This window comes from Chiloscyllium plagiosum, chromosome 10, assembly GCF_004010195.1.
Source record: "Chiloscyllium plagiosum isolate BGI_BamShark_2017 chromosome 10, ASM401019v2, whole genome shotgun sequence".
Lineage (NCBI taxonomy): Eukaryota > Metazoa > Chordata > Chondrichthyes > Orectolobiformes > Hemiscylliidae > Chiloscyllium > Chiloscyllium plagiosum.
This window is the reverse complement of record NC_057719.1, coordinates 42,951,748-42,977,495: the sequence shown is the minus strand read 5'-3', so window position 1 is coordinate 42,977,495 and position 25,748 is coordinate 42,951,748. Positions and strand designations below refer to the sequence as shown.

The 25,748-nt window shown below is 38.1% G+C and overlaps 1 protein-coding gene across 1 annotated transcript in view; it reads left to right on the top strand.

Moving 5' to 3' along the window:
* Positions 1–3,096: 3,096 nt before the first annotated feature.
* LOC122553574 (protein AHNAK2-like) overlaps positions 3,097–25,748 on the top strand; it is a 108,959-nt gene continuing 86,307 nt past the window's right edge. The window contains exon 1 of the mRNA XM_043697590.1: positions 3,097–3,219. Coding sequence (XP_043553525.1) covers positions 3,165–3,219 — 55 coding nt within the window. The 5' untranslated portion in view covers positions 3,097–3,164. The remainder of the gene's footprint in view (positions 3,220–25,748) is intronic.

The following is a 25,748-nucleotide window of genomic DNA, read 5'->3' as shown; positions in this document are numbered from 1 at the left end:
AATGAAGTTAGATATTTAACTGCGGTACAGTTAATTATGTTGGAAATCTAATTAAAGTTTAATATATCTTCTCAGACACACTTGCGCCCCCCCCAAAAAAAAATCGATCCCGTTCAATGAAATGATTTAACGGCATTTTCTTCTGATTTTAAGTTTTCGATGATTGGATTTAGTCTCCCTGAAGGCTCTGCAAGTTGTAGATAGTTGTAATTAATCTATTCAGGGATCAAGACTCACCTCTGGACCAGGTCGGACTTGAACTCAGGCCTCCTGGATCCGGGGCAGGGACGCTACCACTGCATTACAGTAGCCCTTATTTGGAGCGTGTATATTCATTATTATATTGCTATATAATTACATGTGACTCCCTTTTTTTGTTTTGTTCATATTAAATCTAAATTTTCGTTCACGTTTCTTCCAATCTATTTCAAAATCTCAAAGTCTAAATTATGACCATTGTTACAGTTCATTATGTTGTGGTAGTCAGAAACAAACCCGTATTATTTGAAACTAACAAAGCTGTTACTTTGCAACAGAGACGCATTGTGCAACTTCGTGATGTTGCTCACTAGAATTAAACAACATTCAGTGAAACATGTTTTTATCCAGTAATAATCTATTCGTCAGACTTTTAGTTCATTAATTCCCTACGAAGTCAATGGATTCGTTACCACTGCCCTGCAGCTTAATACTACCCTGATAAAGGGTACAGGGGGATTTTTAAACTGTGTTTTTGTTGTATATAATTATCTGAAATATTCCATCTTTCCGCTGACTAATGCTTGACCATAGTACCATTGTAACTATACACTGAAAACGCGCTTCCTTATCCAGATTTTTTTAGTTTAACTGGATATGTTTTGCATTTTGACACTGCTTGTACTTAGAAAAATAAAACCTTTCACTACATTTCAATGACGAGCAAGCGCAAAACTCTGGTGGGATCCATGCAACCACAAAGCTGATCAAAAGTGTTTTTTTAATGTGCTTTCATTTCACTGTGTATGCTTCAGGCCATTTCAAATCCAACAACCTGCTCTAAAAACTCTGCTTACAGCCTGACAGCTGTGGCAATAGCAGCTGACACAATGCCCAACATGCTAAATCGATCAACAACATTTCAAATAAAACAACATACATTCTAAAAGGTAAGAAATTCTCTATTTCTCCCCAGTGTTAATGGATCCTGTAATAAGATTCAGGAACCCGATCCATATCTTCACAATAACATAATCAGTTCTTCTGTGGGCCACGTCTTTTGTTTTAAATAGTACGATACTTTTTTTGCGATACATATTGCTTACAGACACTAACGAAGATAACTCAAAAGCGTAAATCTACACACACTTCTTTCGGTTATGTCAATACATCTGTGTGTACATTTCGACTCATAGATCTGAGACCTGACATTCTACAGCTATAATCAGAGTAGAATAGAACTGTCTGAATTTACAATTAAGCGTTAATAATCTCACAAATACGTTCAAACGAACGGAAATTATTGCATTCCCATTGCACATTTGAGTTATGACACTTATTATGGTACAAACAAAGTTTATGAAGCTTTTGACAACGACAATTACTAAAAATGCCCAGTTTAATGTTAATTGCTCATGGTCAAGGAAATTGGAAAGCCTAATAGCCAAAACAAATATTTTAGTCATTAATTAAAATCATTTAAAACTTAATAAGTTTACTTTCCTGTTACCGCTTGTCTATTTCACTTCATAATTTTTAGCCAGAACAGCTTCAAAACTCGTGCTGCAACTGGGGGGAGTTATTGATGTATAACCGTCATGCAAGGAACACTGCACCATTTCATGTCCTTCAATTAGGAGGGTCCAACCAGGCAGACAGGTTTCGCAAAGTCACAGCTTCTTTCGAAAAGGTATTTTAAAGCTGAAATTTGGCTATCAGCAAATCTCCGAGTTCTGCAAAACATTTTCACTTAACGGACAATGCCACTAATCGGAACAATTGCCCTTGAACAGATTCGATTTCTGCTCACCCTACACTGACTTCATCGTGCTGCAGTTCACTCCCGGCTGAAATTTCCACACAGTTTCATTTCGTTCATTTATAAGCCTACAGTCTTGTATCTGATTGAAAGTTCCATTCAACAGTCCTTCCTTTTATTTTCCTACATGAACAGCTATTTGGTTTCCTTCACTCGACCACAAAAATTGAATTTCCTACTCATCAATCTATTCCCTCCTGGTTTGCGAAATATTCAAATTCTAATTTGTGTTTTTGTGGTCTATAATGTTTGGAGGTGATTTACCTTCTCTACAAATTAACACAACTCCCTCGTCATACCTGTTATTTTAAACGAGAAATAATCGGTGCACAATAACGCTTCCATGATGCTTTTGGTTTAAAACAAATATTATCATGCTGCCCCATCACATATTAATGCACCAGGCTGCATTAGGCTAAGCTGCACTCACTTATTCTCACAGACAAATGTATGATACATATTTGTCAGATACATTTAGTTATCGGATCGCGGCGAGGTTAAACGAGACGTCTATCAAGTGTCACGTTAAGTTAGACATGTCATAGGTGATGTATTCTTTTGAAAACTTCCAGAATTTTAAAGTTATACTGCGATCAACATTAGAATGTAAAAAGAGACCCATTATATATGTTGGGGTAAACTCGCAACTCCTGATCAGAATAGACTGGAAATGCCACTTTCAAAAGCAATGCATTGTGCTAAACCTTAATCATCAAGGAGAGTTCAAATACAAAACGGTTTGCACTGAAGACAATAAACTATCCTAATCAATACAAATCCTGAGTGTAAATTATTTCCTTTACTTATCAATCAGTGCATGATGAGCAGCTTTAGTGCACTACACTATTTGATAGGTAGTTTGACTGATCTCTGCAATGACTTGGCCGCCCTAATCCGCAGTTTTGATCAAATTGGGCATCATGGATTCCTGAGCTGACCTGGATGATTTGCCTACTGTCTAGGTACCCGTATTCAGTGATGCAGGCATCCTGGACCTTGTGTCAGCATCTTCAGTTGTGACTGGCAGTGAGATGCTGCGCTTCGACGCGACCAGCTAACCTCTCGCCGGGGAAGATTGTTTGCCTAGCTCCAGGCTCGTTTGCCGGACTGAGGACCATTTGTTCGGGGCTACTCGAAGACCTCCAAGATGTGCGACTGTTTTCATCTACCCTTCCCAAACTGGCGAGGGGATCCAGCCAGTGGTGGGCTTCTTATTTACACTTTGTAGCCTGGTGCTGATGCTTTGATTTGCTTTTGCTGTGCTCTGGATACGCTGCCCCCTGTTCCCTGCAGCTTTAGGGCGCGGTCAATGTGTGCATGAGCCAGACCGTGCAGCAAAAGGATCAAATGGAAATAAACATTGCAATCTACCCCTATTCGCTGCTTGTGTTATGGCTGATGCATTGCAGAATTATTTTGTATAAATATCAGTGTTATGCAGGTGTTTTACAATAACCGAATAATATGTTTGATATCTGCATGCTTGCTTATGTTCACATGTAATCTGTTAGTATCGAAAATACTGTTCTAGTGACTTGTTTGGGCGTGAGCATCTCTTTAACACACAGCCCAAGTTTTTTTTTGCTCAGCAGGCGCTGGAGTTAGGTGTACAATAGAGACTGTAACATATTTCAAATAACCCCGGGCCAAGCCCTGAGGAGAATGTACTTTCTATGCAGTCTCAAACCAGTTGAGGCGGATTTGGTGCAGGTTGCACAGCCTTTAACTGGAATGGCCGGCGGCACTCACCGAGCGCTCTTTAAACGTGTGGTTTGAACTGGATCGTACACTCAGAGAGACTGAAATGACACATTGGCGAGGGTTCATTGAAAAAAAAACTGTAGCAATATGCTGAAAGTAAGTGAGCTGGCTGTTGGAGTTATCTCAGGCTGGAAAATCAATGGAACCGAACTGACTTAACGCTCATCCCAAAGCATGCTCTCACTCTAATGTTGCACCCACTCCCCTTTCTGCCCATGGTCCGCTCCGCCACAGTCTTTCACTGTGAAACTGTCTGGTGCAGCGATTAGCCACTAATCGCCGCGCGAAAACATGCACATCTTTAATGCTAGCCTTTTTTTTGTGAAATCAATTCAAATTTGAGTAGGGTACTACCAGCTTTTGGCTGGTGGCTTATGAAAGTGTCGGCTCTCAGCTGATTTTACTGGTCCAATGTGAAAAGTGTCCCGGGTTTGTGAAAATCCTAGTAGACATACAAGAACAATGCAAAAGTACCCACAGTTGAGCATTAATGACCACCCTGGCACTGACACGGCAACCTCGAGAATTATAAAGACAGTTTAGTGCAAGGAAATAAAATGTCAGCTGTACGAATAATGCTATGATTTATGTGGAACATCTTTTACACTCCAGTCTTTGTTCAGAGTTCATATGGATTTGTTCAGTTGGATTTTAAATTTAGCATGAAAATTCTTGCCTACAGTTGTTTGACTCTCTTAGATTGCCTGCATTGAGACACGCCCAAGTCAGCTCGAATCGGTAGTGTTCAGAAAGCATCACTCCATTATGACAGCGGTTGAAAAACCGTCAGTATACGGAGGTGACTTCACTCATCTTCACTTTGGATGATTGCTTCATAAGAAGAAATAAATAGCATGGCTAAACCAAGGACCACAGTTTGTAGAATCAATGGAGCAGAATGCTGGCCTCAGCAAACTATATATTTATCTTTGCATGTTTAAAGGAACTGGGATTTACCCCATAAGTACTTGTCCACTTGAAATTCCCCTATTATTTCACTAGTATCATTTACAGATTCATTTTTAGTGTTAAAATTTCTGCTAAAATAGTGTATAGAGGAATTTCATGCAGATGTGTGGTGTTCATATGTCAGTATTGCTTGGCATAATTGCTAACTCATTGAGTGATATCAAATGTGTATTGCAGCATTCCCATGATACAGTTTGCAAGTTTCTCCCTACAGTAGCCAGAATTTGCAGCTGTTATAACTTGAAAGCACATTTATTCAATAAAATTTAATTTGAGCTGCTAGTGCTAGACCTTGTAGTTTAACATAACCCATGACTGACTGATTTAGTGGCACACTGTGCTAAAGGCGGAAAACTCTCCCATTAGTCTGACATTGTCATTATTCATTTTTTAAAAAAAGTTACCCCTAATAAAAAGAAATAAAGGAAATAAATCCAATAGGAAATGCATGCATTTCAGTAGCAATGAGCAACTTCATAGAATTACAATTATTTATAACATTGTCCTCAATCATGTAATTATAACGATGAAGATGTTTGAAGAAGTTTGGTGGCATTGTGATTCTCTGGTAAACAAAACATTTTAAAAGAGTACCAGATTTAGTTATTAGGGTATCTCAGAAAATAACAGATTTTAAGGTACTGTTTTAATAATGTTATTTCAAGACAAGATTGACATACCAGAGTTTCCGTCAATTTTGAATATATTTCAGATTCTCGTGAATGTTAAGGTGGAAAAGCCATTGCTCCTCTGTCAGTCAAACTACAACAAGTTTATTCTTGTGATTTTCCTGGTCGAGTCTCTGATCATTTGTGAGATGCATATTTAATGTTCATAGTGTTGCTGAAAGGGAGGGAGACCTAACAAATGATGAATCTCAAGGATTGTGGGATGACAGGTTCTAAATGTTATTGCAGGTAATTAATATTATGAGACTCTGCACTTCATTGAGGTAAAATTGAGACTTATTTCCTCAGATTATTCTTAAATGTCCAATTCCAGTGGTCTAGTGGAGGCCAGAAGGCATGTTGTCTGATTACTTGTTTGGCTAGGAAATAGTGTAGAAAATGGGTAAACAGACAAGGTGTGGATTTGGGATGGGATATGAATTAATTCAAATGACATGATTTTCAGTGTGTTCTACTTAATGTAATTTTATTTTTTTAGCTCCTTAACTTCTCACACAATAAATGTCGAAGTACTACAGGCTGGAAGGCCAAGCTAATGGTTTATAGAATGACTTAGGGGAAAAATAATTAGAATCGGAAATGTTCTTGTAGATAAAGAAGTACGTTTTTTGCAATTTAATGTATTTTTGCAAGTTGCACACCCCTGAGGCAATAAAACACTATATGTGAGGAGTGCACATTTATTGCTGATCTTTAAGCATGATATTATTCACACTTTGCTGTGTGATTTTCCACCAGCAGTAACAGTTGCTAATGAATTTAGCTTAGGTTTTACTAGCTGTTAAGTACCCAAAATGAAATGAAAACAACATATGGACATCATAAGTTTGATTTAGACACAGAATTTTATTTTAGAGAAGGAAAGAAAGGACGTTGACCAAACCACATAATCAAAGCATTCAAGGACAATGGAATGGAGGACACAGCATAAGACAAAAGTTGCTGAAGTTCTTACTTAAGATCAATGTGAAAAGACATCTGAGATCTGAAAGGTCAAATAGAATACATCAACCTGCATGAATGCTTGAATTTGGGATAGTTTCATTCTAGAGTCGCAATATAGCCTGAAGCCAACTTACCATGGAGATATGAAATTTGAGTCTATTCTCTACTTGTTCCCAAGCTTTTCTAACATCAAATAGAAAATTATTAAATTTTCCTTCAGCTGTGTTTTGGCAGCTCCTTGTCTGGTTCTTAATCTATAGTTTTACGTACCAGCTGCATTTTTAAATATATGTTTAATGTAGCAGTAAATAATCCTCTGGAAGGGCTAATTAAGATAATGAGTGGCTGTAGATGGTTGAATTAAACAAGCAAAGCAACTGCTGATCTTTGAAATTTGTTTTGCCTCGAAGACTGAATTGAATTGCATAGATACTTACGAAACATGTAATATTTAAAAGCACAATTGTCGTTTCAAGTGAATGAGAATAAGTAGATTGAGAAGAAAAAGGAAGGAACAACGTGTGATGAAAAATTCCAGTGCAATTGCTGCTTGACGGTTTTCAAGCCAACAAATTAACAGTCTGAAAATAAAATGAAAATGAGGAACTGGCAGAGAAGGGAATTGACACTACAGACAACGAAGTTAAGAAATAGACTGTTTAATCAAATATTGATATCCAGATGGACAGGTAAATAAATACTTTTTTTTAGCTTTGAAAATCCATAAATTGAAATAGTTCAATTTTCTCATAAATTTGTAAAATAAATGCAAAATAATAGTGACTATACAAATTTATTCTATTTCCAGATTTAACAAAATAATCTTTGCCACATTTTGTGAGAAGAGAACATCACCTGAAGGCTTCTTACCAAAGTTAAAGTCTAGATGTGGCTATACAGAAGAACTTGACATTGAACTTGCACCTTCTCCTGAGTAGTCTTCAGACACCTCAAAGAATCTTTGGTGAAAGTAAAAGGAAACTGCAGTGCATATTGTGATAAACAGATTAACTACAGAGCCAATCTGTTCTGTCACTTTCTTTCCAGCCAAGATCCATGGTGTTTTCTAATTTTGTCCTGTCAGTAGATATTAACAAATTTCACAGTGTCATAGACATTTTGAATGGTCTGATGGGCAGAGAAAGCCACCCCACTGTGCATTCTAGATGCGTAAAGAGGTGGCAAAGGTTACCAGCTGTTATTTTCCCTGTGTCTTTTTGGAAGATCAACAGCTTGTGTCCAGAGATGACCATGTGGAAAATCATATAGAGCTGTGACGTATGCCTACTGCTCACCAACATAGCTATGACTTTGAGTTTTGGACCGTTTGCCAGTTGGCCAATTAAGTTCACCATACCCATGCTGTTTTGGTTTTTGTGCAACTCACAATCTGAATCTGCAAGTGCCATTTGTGGATAAATTAAATAACAGTTTCGTAATTAGATTTTGGACAGCATGTGGCTATGTTTTCAGTTTGACAGGCTGAGAAGACAGACAATAATTTTTTTATGCACTTCAATCTCAGGGATTTATATTAAACTATTGGTAAGGCTTAATCAGAAACATAATACAAAAGAACATTGCAATAACATGTTTATGAGTAAATTAATACATACATATATAAATCTAATTCATCAGCAAACTCTTTTTTTATTGAAAAAATGATATATTGATTTTCTTTGCTGTCCTGCATCTTTTTTATCTCCTGTGGAGCATTTCTTACTCTAGTCACTTAAGAATCATACCACATATATCAAATTATTGGACCTGTTTACGCAGTCCCCTGCATTATTCTGAACATTGTTGATGATGTTAAATCAGACTTTTTGATTGCTCTGTGGATAAGACCGTAAGATGTAGAAGCATCAATCTCTGCCTTTCAATGAGATTATACCTGCATCCATCACTTCCTCTGGGAATTCTTTTCACACACAAACCATCTCCTCTGTAAAAAAAATTGTCCCTCATGTCCTTTTTAGATCTTTTATGTCTCAACTTAAAAATATGCTCACTAGTTTTCAAACTCCCGCACCATAGGGGAAAAATCTTTGCTATTCACTTTATCTATGCCCTTCATGATTTTATAAACTTCTATAAATTCGCCCCTCAACCTCCTAAGCTCCAGTGAAAAAAGTCTCAGCCTATCCAGTCTATTTATATAACTCAAACCCTCATTTCCTGACAATGTTCTGGTAAATCCTTTCTGAATCCTCTCCAGTTTAATAATATTCTTCCTATGAAAGAGTGACCAGAACTGCACACAGAACTCCAGAAGAGACCCCGCCAATGTGTTTTACAACCTCAACGTGACTTCCCAACTACTATACACAAAGGTCTGAGCAACGAGGGCAAGCAATGTGTCTACATGTCAAATAATTATGTACTGGAACCCCTAGGTCTCTCTGCTCTACAACACTACCCGTGGCCCTACCATTAGTTATATTAGTCCTGCCCTTGTTTGTTTTACCCAAAATGCAATACATCGCATTTATTCAAACTAAACTCTATCTGCCACTTCTCAGGGTAAAAACGAGGACTGCAGATGCTGGAAACCCGAGTCTGGATTAGAGTGGTGGTGGAAAAGCACAGCAGATCAGGCAGTATCCAAGGAGCAGGAAAATCTGCCTATCTTCCTTTCCACCTATCCACTCCACCCTCCTGTCTGACCTATCACCTTCATCCTCACCCCCATTCACCCATTGTACTCTTTGCTACCTTCTCCCACCCTCCGTTCTGACCTATCATCCTCCATCTCCACCCCCATTCACCTATTGTACTCCATGCTACTTTCTCCCCACCCCCACCCCCCTCTCATTTATCTCTCCACCCTGCAGGCTCCCTGCTCTATTCAAGATGAAGGGCTTTTGCCCGAAATGTCGATTTTCCTGCTCCTTGGATGCTGCCTGACCTGCTGTGCTTTTCCATCACCACTCTACTCCAGACTTGCCACTTCACAGTCCATTGATCCAATTGATCAAATCTCTTGGTAATCTTAGATAACATTCTTCACTGACAACTATACCATCAACTTTGGTTCATCCACAAATTTACTAACCATGCATCCTATATTCTCATATGGAGGTGTAGTGGACAGCAAAGAGGGTTATCTCAGATTACAACAGGATCTTGACTAGATGGGCCAATGGGCAGAGAAGTGGCAGATGGAATTTAATTGAGATAAATGCGAGGTGTTGCATTTTGGGAAAACAAATCTTAGCAGAACTTATACACTTAATGGTAAGGTCCTAGGGAGTGTTGCTGATCAAAGAGACCTTGGAGTGCAGGTTCATAGCTGTTTGAAAGTGGAGTCACAGGTAGATAGGATAATGAAGAAGGCATTTGGTATGCTTTCTTTTATTGGTCAGAGTATTGAGTACAGGAGTTGGGAAGTCATGTTGCAGCTGTACAGGACATTGGTTAGGCCACTGTTGAAATATTGCATGCAATTCTGGTCTCCTATTGGAAAGATGTTGTGAAACTTGAAAGAGTTTAGAAAAGATTTCCAAGGATGTTGCCAGGGTTAGAGGATTTGAGCTATAGGGAGAGGCTGAACAGGCTGGGGCTGTTTTCCCTGGAGCGTCGGAGGCTAAGGGGTGACCTTATAGAATGAGCTGCCAGAGGAAGGGGTGGAGGCTGTACAATTGCAACATTTAAGAGGCATTTGGATGAGTATATGAATAGAAGGGTTTGGAAGGATATGGGACAGGTGCTGGCAGGTGGGACTAGATTGGATTGGGATAAGGTCGGCATGGATGGGTTGGACCAAAGGGTCTGTTTCCATGCTGTACATCTCTATGGCTCTATGACTCTATGACAGTATAAATGACAGTACCGATCACTGTGGAACACTGCTAGTCACAGGCCTCCAAGTTCAAAAAACAACTTGCCAGCACCACTCTCTGTCTCCTATCATCAAGCCAATTTTGTATCCAATTGGCAAGCTCACCCTGAATTCCATATGATTTAACTTTACTAATTAGTCTACCATGAGGAACCTTATCAAAGGCTTTACTAATGTCCAACTAAACAGCATCTACTGTTCTGCCCTCATCAGTCTTTTTGGTTACGTTCCTCAAAAAAACTGAGTCAAATTTGTCAGACAGGATTTCCCTTGCACAAAACGATGCTGTCTATCCCAAACCATTCCTTGCCTCTCCAAATGTATGTAAATCCTATCTCTCAGATCACCTCCAACAACCGACCCACCATCAATATTCAGCTGACAGGTCGATAATTCCCCGGCTTCTCCCTAGGGCCTTTTTTAAATAAAAGCAATACATCAGCCACCCTCCAGTCCTCCAGTACTTCACCTGTGATACAAATATTTCTGCTAGGTACCTCACAATTTCTTCCCCAACTTCCTGCAACATCCTGGGATACACTTGATCAGCTTTTGGAGATTTATGTACCTTTATGTCTTCTAAGACCTGCAGCACTTTCTCTTTTGTAATGTGAACTGTTTTCAAAACCTCAGTACTTATATTCCTGATTTTTGTAGCCATCATTTCTTTTTCCACTGTAAAAATTAATGTGAAATAGTCACATGATATTCCATTTGGCAAGTTTTGCCCACACACCTAATGCGATTGTATCTATCCGTATATTCGTCCTCATTACTTGCCTTCCACTTGTTTTTGTGTCATCCACAAACTTAGTGATAATATTCATCCAAATCATTAATATATATTGTAAGTAATTGAAGCCCAGCACTGAGCAGTGTGGCACTCCATTTGTTGCAGGCTGTCATCTGAAATTGCAATCTTTATTCCAATTCTGTCTTCTATTAGTTGACCAATCCTCTTTCCATTCTAATATACTACTTCCAACACCATGGGCTCTTAGTTGATAAAGTAGCCTTCAGTGCTGTACTTTATCAAATGCCTTTTGGAAATCCAAATACATTACAGTCACTGGTTCCTGTTTTTCTATCATGCTTCTTACCTCCTCCAAATCTATAATAAATGTCAGGTATTATTTCCCCTTCTTAAAGCCACGCTGACCCTGCCTGGTTATATTATGTATTTCTAAATGTTCCATATTGCATCGTTTATAATATACACTGACATTTTCCTAATGACAGATGTTAAGTTAACTGGCCTATATTTGCTTGGTCTCCTTTGCTTTTTGAATGAGGGTATTATATTGACAGTTTTGCAATCCTCTGGGACCTTTTCAAAATCAGAGGATTCTTGGAAGACTACTGTCAGTACATCCACTATGTCTGTAATTGCTTCCTTTAAAATCCTAGCCCCATTAGTTTCCTTAGTACTTTTTTCTCTCGTGATAATTATTGTGTTTACTTCCTCCCCTTTTAAGCCCTTGATTATTTAGTAGTCTTATGATGCTATTTATATTGGCTACTGCAAAGACTGGCGCAAAATATTTTTTCAACTCCTCTGCCAATTCCAGGTTTCCCCGTTATTATTTGCCAAGCTTAATTCTCTAAGGTGCCTAAGTTCACTGTTACCTCTCTTTTCCTTTCTATACTTAAAAGACCCTTACTATTTGTTTCTGTGTTATTTGCTAATTTGCATTCATAGTTTATTTGCTCCCTCTTTCTATTATTTTGGCGATATTTTGTCAGCTTTTAAAATTATCCCAGTCCTCTAATTTACCACTAAAGTGACAAAATGACATAGTAAAATGACAAAGTAAAATTGCTTCCATGGATAGCTTTTTTCAATTTATTTTACTGATTGACTTAGCTAAATAATGCCGTATCCGAGAAATATGTGCCTTAAGATCAAGTTATTCAAATATGTTGTACAAATTCCTGATGCATTCCAATGAATTCCTTCATTTATTGTTGTGATGAAAGGGCTAACTTGTTTAAAATATTAATATATAAAGAAGATCAAATAAATAGATTGATTATTTTTATACTGTTATTCAAAGATCTAATCCCAATTCTATGTTGTCTATTTGGCTACTATTTCTTGTCCTTTGCTACTTCTAATATAAGGAATCATGGTGAATGTCTTAGGACAATAATGTTGCTTCCGTTTGTCAAAGGGAAAATTTTAAATCATGCCAGTGAATTTACTACCACTCATTGGCTGTAATTGTGACTTTGGACAATGGCATAAAATGAATGATATTTCATCAATTGCTTGTTCTATATATTTGCTGATGTGCATTTTGTATTTCATTGAAACTGTGTCATCCACTTTATATTTTTGCCTAAAATCAATATTTCTCTCAGCGTACCCTATTTGAAAATTGTGTCTTTGTAATTTGACAATAAATTAACATTGTTTCTGACACAAACCCAAATGCCTCACAGGCCAAAAACAAGAGCCAGTCTCATGCAAAATAATGATGAACCATTGTAAAAGGATGTAGTGACATTTTGTTCTGGGCAGAAATCCAAATACTGCATTTATATAGTAAATCTTAGTAATGTATCAGAACTGAAGGCAATGATTCAGAATATATTTGATCTTCTATCTTGACTGAATCAAAACTGGAGAACAACTTCAATTATTTTCCTTAAATTGTTTGGAATTGATAACAAAAATAATAGAACCTTGATTAAACAAAAATATTGCTTTTGTTTTTATCAATTTCATGATAGCCAGACATAAATTCCAATTAAAATTTCTAACAAATTTTACCTCATATTGTCTGGTCCTTTTCCCTTTGTGTATAATGTTTCTTTAGTTCTATGCCTTTTTCTCTGCAAAATGTGCTCATTAGCAAACTTTAGTAAACACAGTTGCATAAGATGGGTTGATCAATCTGTTCTATTCTTCAAACAATATTAGTTTAAAACTTTATTCTTGTTTATTACTTCTGGAACAGTGTTGGTCAGTATTAGTGAGCTCCAGCAAGTTTTAAAAATCCAACAGGGGTCATTGAATCTGAAACATTAACTCTGTGTTTCTCTTCACAGATCCTGCCAGATCTGCTGAGTTATTTTTCGGTTTTTGTTACAGCTAGTTTTAACTAGTCAAGATTTGACACTTTCCCAGTGAGTCTTGATCCTTGCCAATAAATCCCTATGTTTTGTGAAGATGTTGATGGCTATATGTTTACATGGAGAATGAGTGCACTAACTATCAGGCTTTTGAGACACTTAAGCACAGTGGTGAGATTCAATCCCTTCCAATTATTGAACTGACTGCAGAGGATTCTCATGGCCTCCAGCAGTGTTAAAAATTGTCTGCAGCTTTCCAAATCTTGTTATTGTCAATTTATACTAGTTTTCATGAGTTCCCAGCTAAAGAATGGAAAAAAAAATGGTTCAAGGTCTTATTAGACAAAGAATGTCAAAGAGCAGGAAGAACTGGCTTGAAGCTCCAACTGTTCAGGAGGGTGAACTGAAATGACTGAGGACATGATGAATTAGTAATAGGTTTAGATAACTTATTAATATTTGGTTAACTTGAACTGAAGGATAGATTTGAGACATTTTAACTGCCTGCTTGGCTGGTTAATATCTCTTCAATTTAAGGACTAGACCACTTTGCCACTTCAGCCTCAGGCGACTGTCTGTGTGGAGTTTTCACATTCTCCCCGTGTTTGCGCGGGTTTCCTCCGGGTGCTCCGGTTTCCTCCCACAGTCCAAAGATGTGCGGGTCAGGTGAATTGGTCATGCTAAATTGCCCATAGGTCAGGTGCATTAGTCAGAGGGAAATGGATCTGGGTGGGTTACTCTTCGGAGGGTTGGTGTGGACTTGTTGGGCCGAAAGGGCCTGTTTCCACACTGTAGGGAATCCAATCTAATCTAACCTATAATCACTTTGCTGACCGGTGTTCTGAGCAATGATTTCATGAACAATCTTGAGAGAAAGCATAATTTTTGTTTTAGGTATGTGCGCTAGCAAATTCTGCATAAAACAGTACTCGTTGTGATGTATTCTGTGGATATACTGCAAGTGAATTAAGTTAAGAATCACAGAACTCCAGTTATAGTCCAACAGGTTTATTTGGAAGCACTAGCTTTTGGAGCACTGTTCCTTAAATGGTTGTGGAGAATAAGATCGTAAGACACAGAATTGTTCTTGGAAAACCTCCCAAGTTAAACGTGTTTACATACATCACAGAAATTCCACTATGTTAGAGCCAGTATTAACACTGACTACAGAAAGGTGTCACAGAGTGTTGTGAAACTCTATGACAATTTATAATAAGAAAATGAACTTCTAAATTACATTACATTGGAATAATCTGATACTGTCTATGGTGTGTAAGGCATGTGACTTACATTAAGTGAATATTAAAATTTTTTGATGGTACTAGTAATTGACTGAATTCTCCTAATTATGTATTCGTAAGTGGAACTCACAAACAGTTCACAATAACTCCAGCATGTTTTTTTTCAGTAGTCTTTCTTCATTGTTACTACTAACCTTCCAATGAACATTACTTTCTGGTGCTTCCTTTTTTGAAAACCTAATCCAACTCTAATTAGTGAAAACACAATTCCAGCAGAAAAATACTTGAATTCTACATAAAATATTTGTCAATTAGTGATAAACAGCTTTTTGTTTCATTGTATATCTTTCCACAATAATGCAATCAACAATGTAATGTGAAACATTGCTTCTGATTCAGTCCAAGATATCAAACATATTATATTCAAACACAGTATTTTTTTTAAAATGAGTCTTCCTACCTGCATTGTTGGATTTTAAAATAACTGTGGAGTCTTTGATGATACAGTGTTGCCCACACTTTGCACCTAACACGATAGTACACAGGCTATAACTAATTCTCCATGTGGTGAGAGCCCAAGTTTATTGTTGTGCTATCTCCAGAAGCTGTTCAGAGCAAGTGAAAATAACTAACACGATTAGAGCTGGGGAAAATCAGCTGGCAGTGCCTATACCTTTTTACAGTATTCTTGCAGAACTGCAGTGATAGAAAACTAGAGGCAATAATCTTACAGCCTGAGATGTGGTGTAAAATAAAGACAGACAATAACAGTGTAAAATGGTACTTCATGTTGCCTTTAAATAAATAAAGAAGAATGCCGCAATTCAAAAAAAGATAATAAATGTAGATTTTGCTGGCATTTTTAACTTAGCAGAAAGTACACTAATCATATAGGCAATCTGGTTAATTTTGCTTTGCAATTAGTAGTACAACAATTTGGGTAATATTTGTGAGCCAGTTCTTGGCATTAAATTTGAAGATATGATTTTATATGCTACATGTGTGTCCAATTCCACTGGTAATGAACAAGTTGGCCCAAATCTCCCAAATTCCAGTTCACTGAAGATATGCATCAGGACTCTGCAGAATTGCTGACACACACATGTACTAAAATTTCCCAGCAATTTTAAACCTCTGATGAATTGACTTCTTCTACCTGGGTCCCTTTATGTGACATTGAGCTCAGTGCCAGGGTCTTGGGCTACAGGTACGGATTCTGCCTACACACTTACGCTGGAAATGTTATAGCTGGTTAGCATCTGGTCTCATATTTAATAAATGTCGCCTGTGTTACCACACTAAACTAAGTAAATCAAGATTATTGAACAATTGTTCATTGTATAATGATCCTAGTGTTTTGCAGGTCAGAGCTTATATTCAAATGGAAAGTCACTGTATCCTGAATTTGCATTTTTAGTTTCTGTGCATTTATCTACATACAGTATGCATTTATTTATTCTTTTCTTTTAAATGTAAGGAATGATTAATGGCTCAGAGCCTAAAATCTCATTCTGTGCAAATAACTAGATAACTAATTTATTAGAGCTGATTATTTTATGTGGCAAACTAGAGGCAATAGTGCTCTGTTTGTCAAGAAAAGGTCAGATTTTGTTACATGCATCTTAGATTTTTTTTCTGGATTGTTGTCAGAAATGAATCAGTTGCTTTGGTTGTTGGACGCGAACAAAGGGACAGATGTAAGTTCAACCTGATGTGAATAATGTCATTCCAATGGGACAGGATGTCAGGTCATTTCCTGCTCCATTACATTAGCACTTAGTCACTTCTTTCTTCCGATAGACAGTTGGGACTTCAACCGTACTTCAGGCAAAAGCCCATTAAGAAAATGCAAATGGAGGTTCTGTGATGTACATCAGACCTTGGGTGCAATTTTAAGATACTTAGGGTAGAATGTGTGTTCTCTGGTGATTTGTTTCAAGTGTTGAACTGCCTAACCAGCAGCTTTATTAGAATCACAGAAAGTCATTTAGAAAATGGTCAAAATTGTTTTTTAAATCTGTTATTCCTGTGGTGCCAGGATAAACAGGAGTCAGATTTCCTTATATCTGTATGTTGAAAAATCCTGGAACTACGGCAAGAAGACAACTGAAGGACTTAAGTACAATCCTGCAAAGCAAATGATTATTTGCCTGTTTCTATCTACAATCTACAATGCACTATAATCCCCTCTCTTTACTGTAGAGAGCCAAGTAAATCCCTCGTCTCCGCTGTACCGAACCGCATGGTGAACTATGAGATTTCAGAGATGTTGCCTTCTCCAGCATGGAAGAAGCCAACAGCAAAGGAGCTTGAGTCCATAGTCACTGATATGCAATGCTATCCTTGCCCTTCTCTGAGGCTACAGGTCAGCAATAGGAGACAGATTCCAGTTAGTACTCCCTTTGAAGTGGGGACATTACTCATGCCTTTCTTTGTTGAGTTTGAGAGTGGATTGTTCCTCCCTGAACATCCTGGGTGGATATTTAATTTGATTTATTATTGTCACATGTACCTAGATACAGTGAAAAGTTCTGTTTTGCGTACAGTACAGGCAGATCATATTGTACAAAGTACATTAGGATAATTGAACAGAGTGAGAAATACAATGTTATGGCTACAGAGAAGGTGCACAAAGAGTGAGATCAACATTAAATTTAAAATTTGCAAGGTCCATTCGTAAATCTAATAACAATGGGAAGAAGCTGTTCTCGAATCTGTTGGTCAATGCATATAAGCTTTTGTTTCTTCTGCCTGATGGAAGAGGTTGGAAGAGATTATAACTGGGTAAAAACAATGACTGCAGATGCTGGAAACCAGATTCTGGATTAGTGGTGCTGGAAGAGCACAGCAGTTCAGGCAGCATCCAAGGAGCAGTACTGATGCTGCCTGAACTGCTGTGCTCTTCCAGCACCACTAATCCAGAAAGAGATTATAACTGGGCTGGTCTTTGATTATGTTGGCTGCCTTCCAGAGGCAGGGAGAAGTATAGATGGAATAACTGGATTTAAGGTTGGCTTGCATGATGGTCTGGGCTGTGTTCACAACTGTCTGTAGATTGTTACAGTCCTGGGCAGAGCAATTGCCATACCAATTTTCAATGCATCTGGATAGAATGCTTTTTATGGTACCTGTATAAAAATTGTTAAGGGTATAGTCTCCTTCTGAGAGCCTTTCATCTCTGCCAGCTCCTGTCTCTTCAAGCAGGTTGTCCTTCATAGATATAGCTTTCTCCGTGTCATTGTCATGCTGCAGGCCAGTGGGGATGAAACCCAGAACAACCATAAGTTGAAGCAAGTGGTCTGAGCAGAATGTCTGAAGTCAGTTCTGATCTCCAGCATCTGCAGACCTCACTTTCTCCTCAAAGATGAAGTCAGAACCAAGACCTACCCCAGCTGCACTGCACTCCCTTTAGAGCAACTTCAATTGCACCTAGTGAAAACCAATCAGCAACTAATCTGAATGTAGTTGATGACCTTTAAATAGCATTGATGATGTGCAGTCCCCACTGCTGAAAATACTTATAGCAGTCTGAAGTTAACAGAAGATGTTTGCTGGAACCACTGGCACAACTAAAGGCAAATCAGTGCAACAGGCCGACTGATGTCAAAATCTCCCTACTCTGCTGGTGCAATGTGCAGGTCAAAATGCACAGCCCGCACCAGAAATGTGGCCCTGCAGTCGGATATCATTTTCATCACAAAAAGGCATCCAAATCAGTGAAAACAACAGATGCTATATACCAGATTTCACAGCCATTTAAGGGGCAGATGATGAGTAATCTATGATCAAAAAGTGATATCCTCTTACAAGAAAGCCCAACTTAATTTTTGTACACGTATCTCAGAAGATCCTTAGCATTTTCAAACATTCTGGTTAAAAAAACTAAATGTCGACTCCATCCATATAATAAGGTTGTCACTGTTTGCAGTTAATAATACCAAAACAATATGCTTGCCTTTTGTCTATGTTCATGTCACAGCTTGTCCTTTGAAACTCTTGGCTTTTGAAAACTCCCAACTCAAAAATGTTAAAGCAATTGCTTTTACAGCAGAACAATTAATTTTGTCCTACAAAACACTTTAATAAGAATAAGTGCTTCTCACATTTCTATAAATTTTCAAGAAATCATTCAAAGCTAAATATTTGACATTTCACTGTTAGAAATACCCTAAATACATTACTGGATGCGCCACCAATCAGCACGTTAATATGTGAACCATGTTATTAACCATATATGTGAACCAGGTAAAATATTCTTATATATAAGACAGCTATTATTCTAATGCTTTAAATGAGAAATGTTTTAAAATGGAATTTGATTATATTAATTGGAGCAACTTTGTAACTTTTTCTACTGTGGTTTAATGCCATTAAAGGTTAACAGACCAAAGTTACTAAGTGGAACTTTGCAACAATCTCGAACTTCATTTAGTATTGGGTCCTCACCCTGTGTGATATATGCATCACTGTTTTGATGCTACCTTTATATGCAGATGCCATAGAACCTTCAAAGTGATGCAGCACAGAAAGGGGGCTGTTCAGCTCATCTTGTCCATACCAACTAAAAGACACTAAGATGCCCTTTCGATCCCATCTTCCCGCACTTAAAGTTCAGATCCTGTTACTTTTTAAAAGAATTTAAGGTCTCTGCCTATACCATCAACTCAGGCAGTGAATTCCAAAAACTCACTATACTCTGCATAAAAAAGTTTTTCATCATGTCCACTCTAATCTTTCTGCCACTTAGCTTGAATCCCTGGAATTTGAACTCTCTGCCAAAGGAAATAGGTTCCTCCTGTCTACTCTATCTCTAGCCCTCACAAATTTTGTATATCTCAATCATGTTGCTCTTCAGCCTTCTCTGTTCCAAGGGAAACAATCCCAACCTTTCCAATCACTCCTTGTAGCTGCAATTCTCAGCCCTGGCAAAATTCTAGTAAATCTTCTCTGCACTCTCTCCAGACCAGTTATGTCCTCCCTGTAATGTGCTGACCAGAACTGCACACAATACTTTAGTTGTGAATTCACCAAGTATCTTACACAGTTGATGGATGTGGAAGGCTCCTTTGGGGCCTTGGACGGAGGTGAGGGGAGAGGTGTGGGCGCAGGTTTGTCATCAAGCTTCCCTCTGCACTCCATTCACTTGATCACATACTTGGAGGCGTCACCCCAGATGCTGGCATTCGATAAAACTTAGAGGCCAGAATAAAGTTGGAATCTGTACATAATGTCATTTTTATTCTTTGATATGATCTAGTCATTTACTTCTTATCAGGCAGAATACATAATAACTTTGTTATGATAACAACAGCCCTTCAAAGTATCAGAAGTACAGAGGATAAGCATTACTGTAAATATTCATGGTGTACATCTACTAAGTCTTTATAGCCTACTTTTTAACAAGTAAAAAAAGGCACGTCTGTAATGTCTGAATAGAAATGAACTAACTTTGACTTTTAGCTCTTTAGATTGTGTTGCAATTAATTGAATCAATCAACAAATAGAACAAGGTCAGCCAAAGTAAATATTTCTTGTAGGGGAACTCCCTAATGACTGTAGTGTTGACTCACTCCTTCCTACTTGTCACACCCATTGTGTACTATATCACTCAACACATCCGGGTTTCCAATTGATTCATTACAGATCAAGTCTATAACAATCTGTAAATAATAAATGAAACCTGATTCTACAACTAGTAATATTATGGATTCTATTTATTCTGAGATTTCTAATTTGCTGCTGTATTTTACGATAAACTGGGGTTTTAAATAAATCAAAATCAGCACATGCAAGAATTGAAGAAATCAACTGTTACTCTTCTCTCAATGCAATCTGAAATAAATTAAGTACTCATTCATTTAGCCCAATTTACTATTTGTGGGAGTTTGCTGTGAACAAAATGTTTACGTATTTGGCCACAGGAAATGCAGCTCAAAGTAATTAATCTCTGTGAGCAGCTTCCGAGAGTACTGAAAGATGTGAGAAGTAGAGCCATGAATGCAAAATTCATTTTCTTTTCATAGATTATTATAGAATACTTACAGTGTAGAAACAAGCCATTTGGCCCATCTAGTCCACACCGACTCACTGAAGAGCATCCCATCCCTCTACCATGTCCATGTAACCCTGTATTTCTCATCCCAAAGCCTGCACTCCCCTGGACACCATGGACACTTAGCACAGCCAATCCACATAACCAGCATATCTTTTACTTGTACAGTATTTAAAAACCATCATTTTGGAGCTCACGGATATCCTCTACACTATCCAGTACACAGCCAAATCCTCTATCATCTGCAAATTACCCGATTATGCCCCCGATTTAGACTCGAAGTAAGTATGGCATCCAATTAGTGGAAATGACAAAATCTGTTTGTTTTGTTTAAGTAGGTTTCACAAAACCTAGCTTGTAAGGCCGATTCAAAGTTCTATCTTTGTAGCTAGGCAGCTTTCTCAAAAATCCACTTTCACCTGGATCTATGCATTTACTGATAGGCTACCGGAAATAGCTTAAATGACATAGAAGTTTGGATTCAGATCATAGATACTAGACTAACAGAACTCAAATGAAAAAAGAAAAATATTCGAGCAGTTAAAATGTAAAATTCAGTAACTTTTATTCATGTGGCACCTTTTCATGCTTGTAGGACATCTCAAAATGATTTGTAGCTTCTCAATTGTTTTTAAAACACATTTAGTGCACATATATGGACAAATGTGACAGCTGATTTGCCCATAGCAATGGTTACACTAGTAAACAAAATGAATATATAATTAACCTATTGTTGAGTGAGGGAAAAATGTTGACGTGAAGCCAAGATAAAGTCTCTTCTTTTCTTCAGAGAGAGCCATCTGTTTTTACACATCTATCTAACCAATAGAAGTCTTAACTTCTCACAAAAAGACAGGTTTTCCCATAATGCAGTATTGTCTTATTATCAATCATTAGTTACTTAAGAACACAGTGAAACATGAACCCATAATTGCGTGTATGTGTGCACATGCGCATGTTGGGTGGATGTATGTGCAAAGAATTCTACAATTAGGCAAAGTTATCACTTAAAAAATAGTTGATATGCAAAGGAGAACTACAGTTTCTCCACATTGGAAAAAGTATTATTTTCAATTATTGACAATTCACCATTGGATAAAGGCTTCATTTTGGATGTCACATGTAGAAAAGGATAATTGCTAGATCTGGGGTTTAACACCTACCAGATGCATTATAGCTCTTGTTAAGATCTTGTATTCAAGTGCAAATGAAAATCAGTATTATGCTGTTTTAACTCAGAGAAAGATTTCTGCTGTTAAACCTGTGTCCATACTGTAGTGAAGTAAAAAATGCCCAATTTTAAGACAGATGTCAAGACTACTACCAGACTACGAAAGGTTAAATTTATTGTATCAATGTTAATTCTACTCATTATTGATAAGGTGACAACTTTTTTGTAGTCTGTGCAGTTTCAGTAGACAGAAGCATGAACTGTTCATTCTCATGTATTATACAATTGGGAGTCTGAAAATCCAGACTTAAGCAGGTATGAGGTTAACACTCATTTTTGATTAATGGAGAGAAATATAGGTAACATTTTGGGTTGTGTTGACTGTTGAACAAAAAAAACATATTTGTTCTGATGAAAGTTCATCTCAACCTAAACCATTAACTCTATTTCTCTCCACAGGTATTGTTTGACTTACTGAGTATTTCCAGCATTTTTTGACTTTTACTTCAGATTTCCAGAATCCACAGTTTTTGTCATACTCTTTCCTTATTACCCCATTTACACAACCAAATTGGATTAAAGCAAGTTTAAATGAGTCTTGATCTTGACATAAACTCATAGTTGGACCCTGGAAACCTTCACAATTTTGCACTTGTCAATATACATTCTCTCAAGCCGGTGTCTGTAGCTGAGTTACTTTGTATTTTATGTAATGGAACATCCATACATGAGAAAAGCATATTATTTTCTATCATACTCCTGAGAAGCATGTTAAGAATATTTAAGGATATTTAAAGATTAGATGTGAAAACAATCAATTTAATTATAAATTATCAAGTCTTTGTTCTAAGTTATTCATTCCATAATTGAATAGTTATCAAAAAAAAATCATTTACATGTCTGCATTTCACTCCAAGAATAATTGATTTTTAAAAGGCATGAATTTTCATGAAGCTAAAGGTTTTCTAGGTGTTTTTGTAACTCACAGTACACTAAGCAAATGAATATAATGACATAACCCCCTTGGAAACATGCGTAGGGATCACCATATGTCAATAACTTGTGCTCGTTGACTACATATGAAATAGGACACCACTTTGTTTCGCCTTTTTATTTGGATGAGCCCTGCCTCCAGCCATCACTAACCACGTTGCTGGTTGTATCAGAAGGCCAATATCATGAGTGATTAACGCTACTTAAATGTAACTGCATTGCTAGCCTGCATTCGCCAAACGGGTGGCACAATGTGGTTAGAACAGGGTATGAGAGTTGTGGTCAAAAAGAATCTGATCAGGCAAAAAGAGAGAGAAGTTCGGCCGCATTTAGAATATTGTGTACCGTTCTGGTAGCCACATTACCAAAAGGATTTGGATGCTTTGGAGAGGGTGCAGAGAATGTTGCCTGGTATGGAAGGTGATAGCTATGAAGAGAGGTTGAGTAGGTTAGGTTTATTTTCACCAGAAAAAAGGAGATTGAGGGGGGACCTGATTGAGGTTTACAAAATCATGAAGGGCATAGACAGGATGGATAGAGACAAGCTTTTTCCCAGAGTGAAGGATTCAATAACCAGAGGTCATGCTTTCAAGGTGAGAGGTGGAAAGTTTAAGGGGGATACACACGGCAAGTACTTCAGGTAGTGGGTGTTCAGAACGCGTTGCCAGCAGAGGTGGTAGAGGTAGGCACGGTAAATTCATTTAAGATGCGTCTGGTCAGATGTATGAGTAGGTGGGGAGCAGAGGAATACAAATGCTTAGGAATTGATCGACAGGTTTAGACAGTACGTTTGGATTGGATCATGCTTGGAGGGCCAAAGGGCCTGTTCCTGGGCTGTAAATTTTCTTTGCTCTTTGTTCTTTTTTAAGTAGCACAGAGAGCAAACCGTGAGCACCAAGGCTTTCAGTGCTGTGCTGATGATCTTTGCAGACCACATGGAATGGAAGAGAGATGTGCTGCACCAGTGGGTGTCCAGGAAATCTTCCAAACACATGGTTAAAAGGCTCTGGGTTGCAGACATCTGTGGAGTCAAGGAAGGACTAAGGACCCACTAGTGATGTTGCAAGAATTTCACTGAACTCACATGAGCGTAGATCAGGGAATATGCCTTAAAATACTATATCGACCCCCTGCATAACACAATTAGCCTCAATCTGTATTCAATGCATACTCACCTACAAGAAATCTCTGCTATATGGATTTCATACCTGATATTTCATATATTTCATCTCCCTTTCACACACTCAGCACTCCTGCTCACGTCAACCACACTGTCAGCTGTTCAACTATGCCAGCATTTTAATTGAACAGACTAGATGACATTTATTGACACATTTAGGGGCCAGCGACCATAATTCTGTTAGATTTTAAATAGTGATGGAAAAAGATAGACCAGATTTAAAAGTTGAAGTTCTAAATTGGAGAAAGGCCAATTTTGACGGTATTAGGCAAGGACTTTCGAAAGCTGATTGGGCGCAGATGTTCGCAGGTAAAGGGACGGCTGAAAAATAGGAAGCCTTCAGAAATGAGATAACGAGAATCCAGAGAAAGTATATTCCTGTTAGGGTGAAAGGAAAGTCTGGTAGGTATAGGAAATGCTGTATGACTAAAGAAATTGAGGGTTTGGTTAAGAAAAAGAAGGAAGCAAATGTAAGGTACAGACAGGATAGATCGAGTGAATCCTTAGAAGATTATAAAGGAAGTAGGAGTATACTTAAGAGGGAAATCAGGAGGGCAAAAAGTGAACATGAGATAGCTGTGGCAAATAGAATTAAGGAGAATCCAAAGGGTTTTTACAAATACGTGAAGGACAAAAGGGTAACTAGGGAGAGAATAGTGCCCCTCAAAGATCAGCAAGGCGGCCGTTGTGTGGAGCTGCAGAAAATGGGTGAGATACTAAACAAGTATTTTGCATCAGTATTTGCTGTGGAAAAAGATATGGAAGATATAGAATGTAGGGAAATAGATGGTGACACCTTACAAAATGTCTAAATTACAGAGGAGGAAGTGCTGGGTGTCTTGAAACACATGAAGGTGGATAAATCCACAGGACCTGATCAGGTGTACCCTAGAATGCTGTGGGAAGCTAGAGAAGTGATTGCTGGGCCTCTTACTAAAATATTTGTATCATCGATAGTCACAGGTGAGGTGCCGGAAGACTGGAGATTGGCTAACGTGGTGCCACTGTTTAAGAAAGGTGGTAAGACAAACCAGGGAACTATAGACCAGTGAGCCTGACGTCGGTAGTGGGCAAGGTTTTGGAGGGAATCCTAAGGGACAGGATGTACATGTGTTTCGAAAGGCAAGGACTGATTAGGGATAGTCAACATGGCCTTGTGTGTGGGAAATCATGTCACACAAACTTGATTGAGTTTTTTGAAGAAGTAACAAAGAGGATTGATAAGGGCAGAGCGGTAGATGTGATCTATATGGACTTCAGTAAGGCATTCAACAAGGTTCCGCATAGGAGACTGATTAGCAAGGTTAGATCTCATGGAATACAGGAAGAACTAGCCAGGTGGATACAGAACTGGCTCAAAGGTAGAAGACAGAGGGTGGTGGTGGAGGGTTGTTTTTCAGACTGGAGGCCTATTACCAGTGGAGTGCCACAAGGATCGGTGCTGGGTCCACTACTTTTTGTCATTTTCATAAATGGTTTGGATGCGAGCATAAGGGGTACAGTTAGTAAGTTTGCAGATGACACCAAAATTGGAGGTGTAGCGGACAGTGAAGAGGGTTACCTCAGATTAAAACAGGATCTTGACCAGATGGGCCAATGGGCAGAGAAGTGGCAGATAGAGTTTAATTTAGATAAATGCAAGGTGCTGCATTTTGGGAAAGTAAATCTTAGCAGGACTTATACACTTAATGGTAAGGTCCCAGGGAGTGTTGCTGAACAAAGAGTCCTGCAAGTGCAGGTTCATAGCTCCTTGAAAGTGGAGTTGCAGGTAGATACGATAGTGAAGAAGGCATTTGGTATGCTTTCTTTTATTG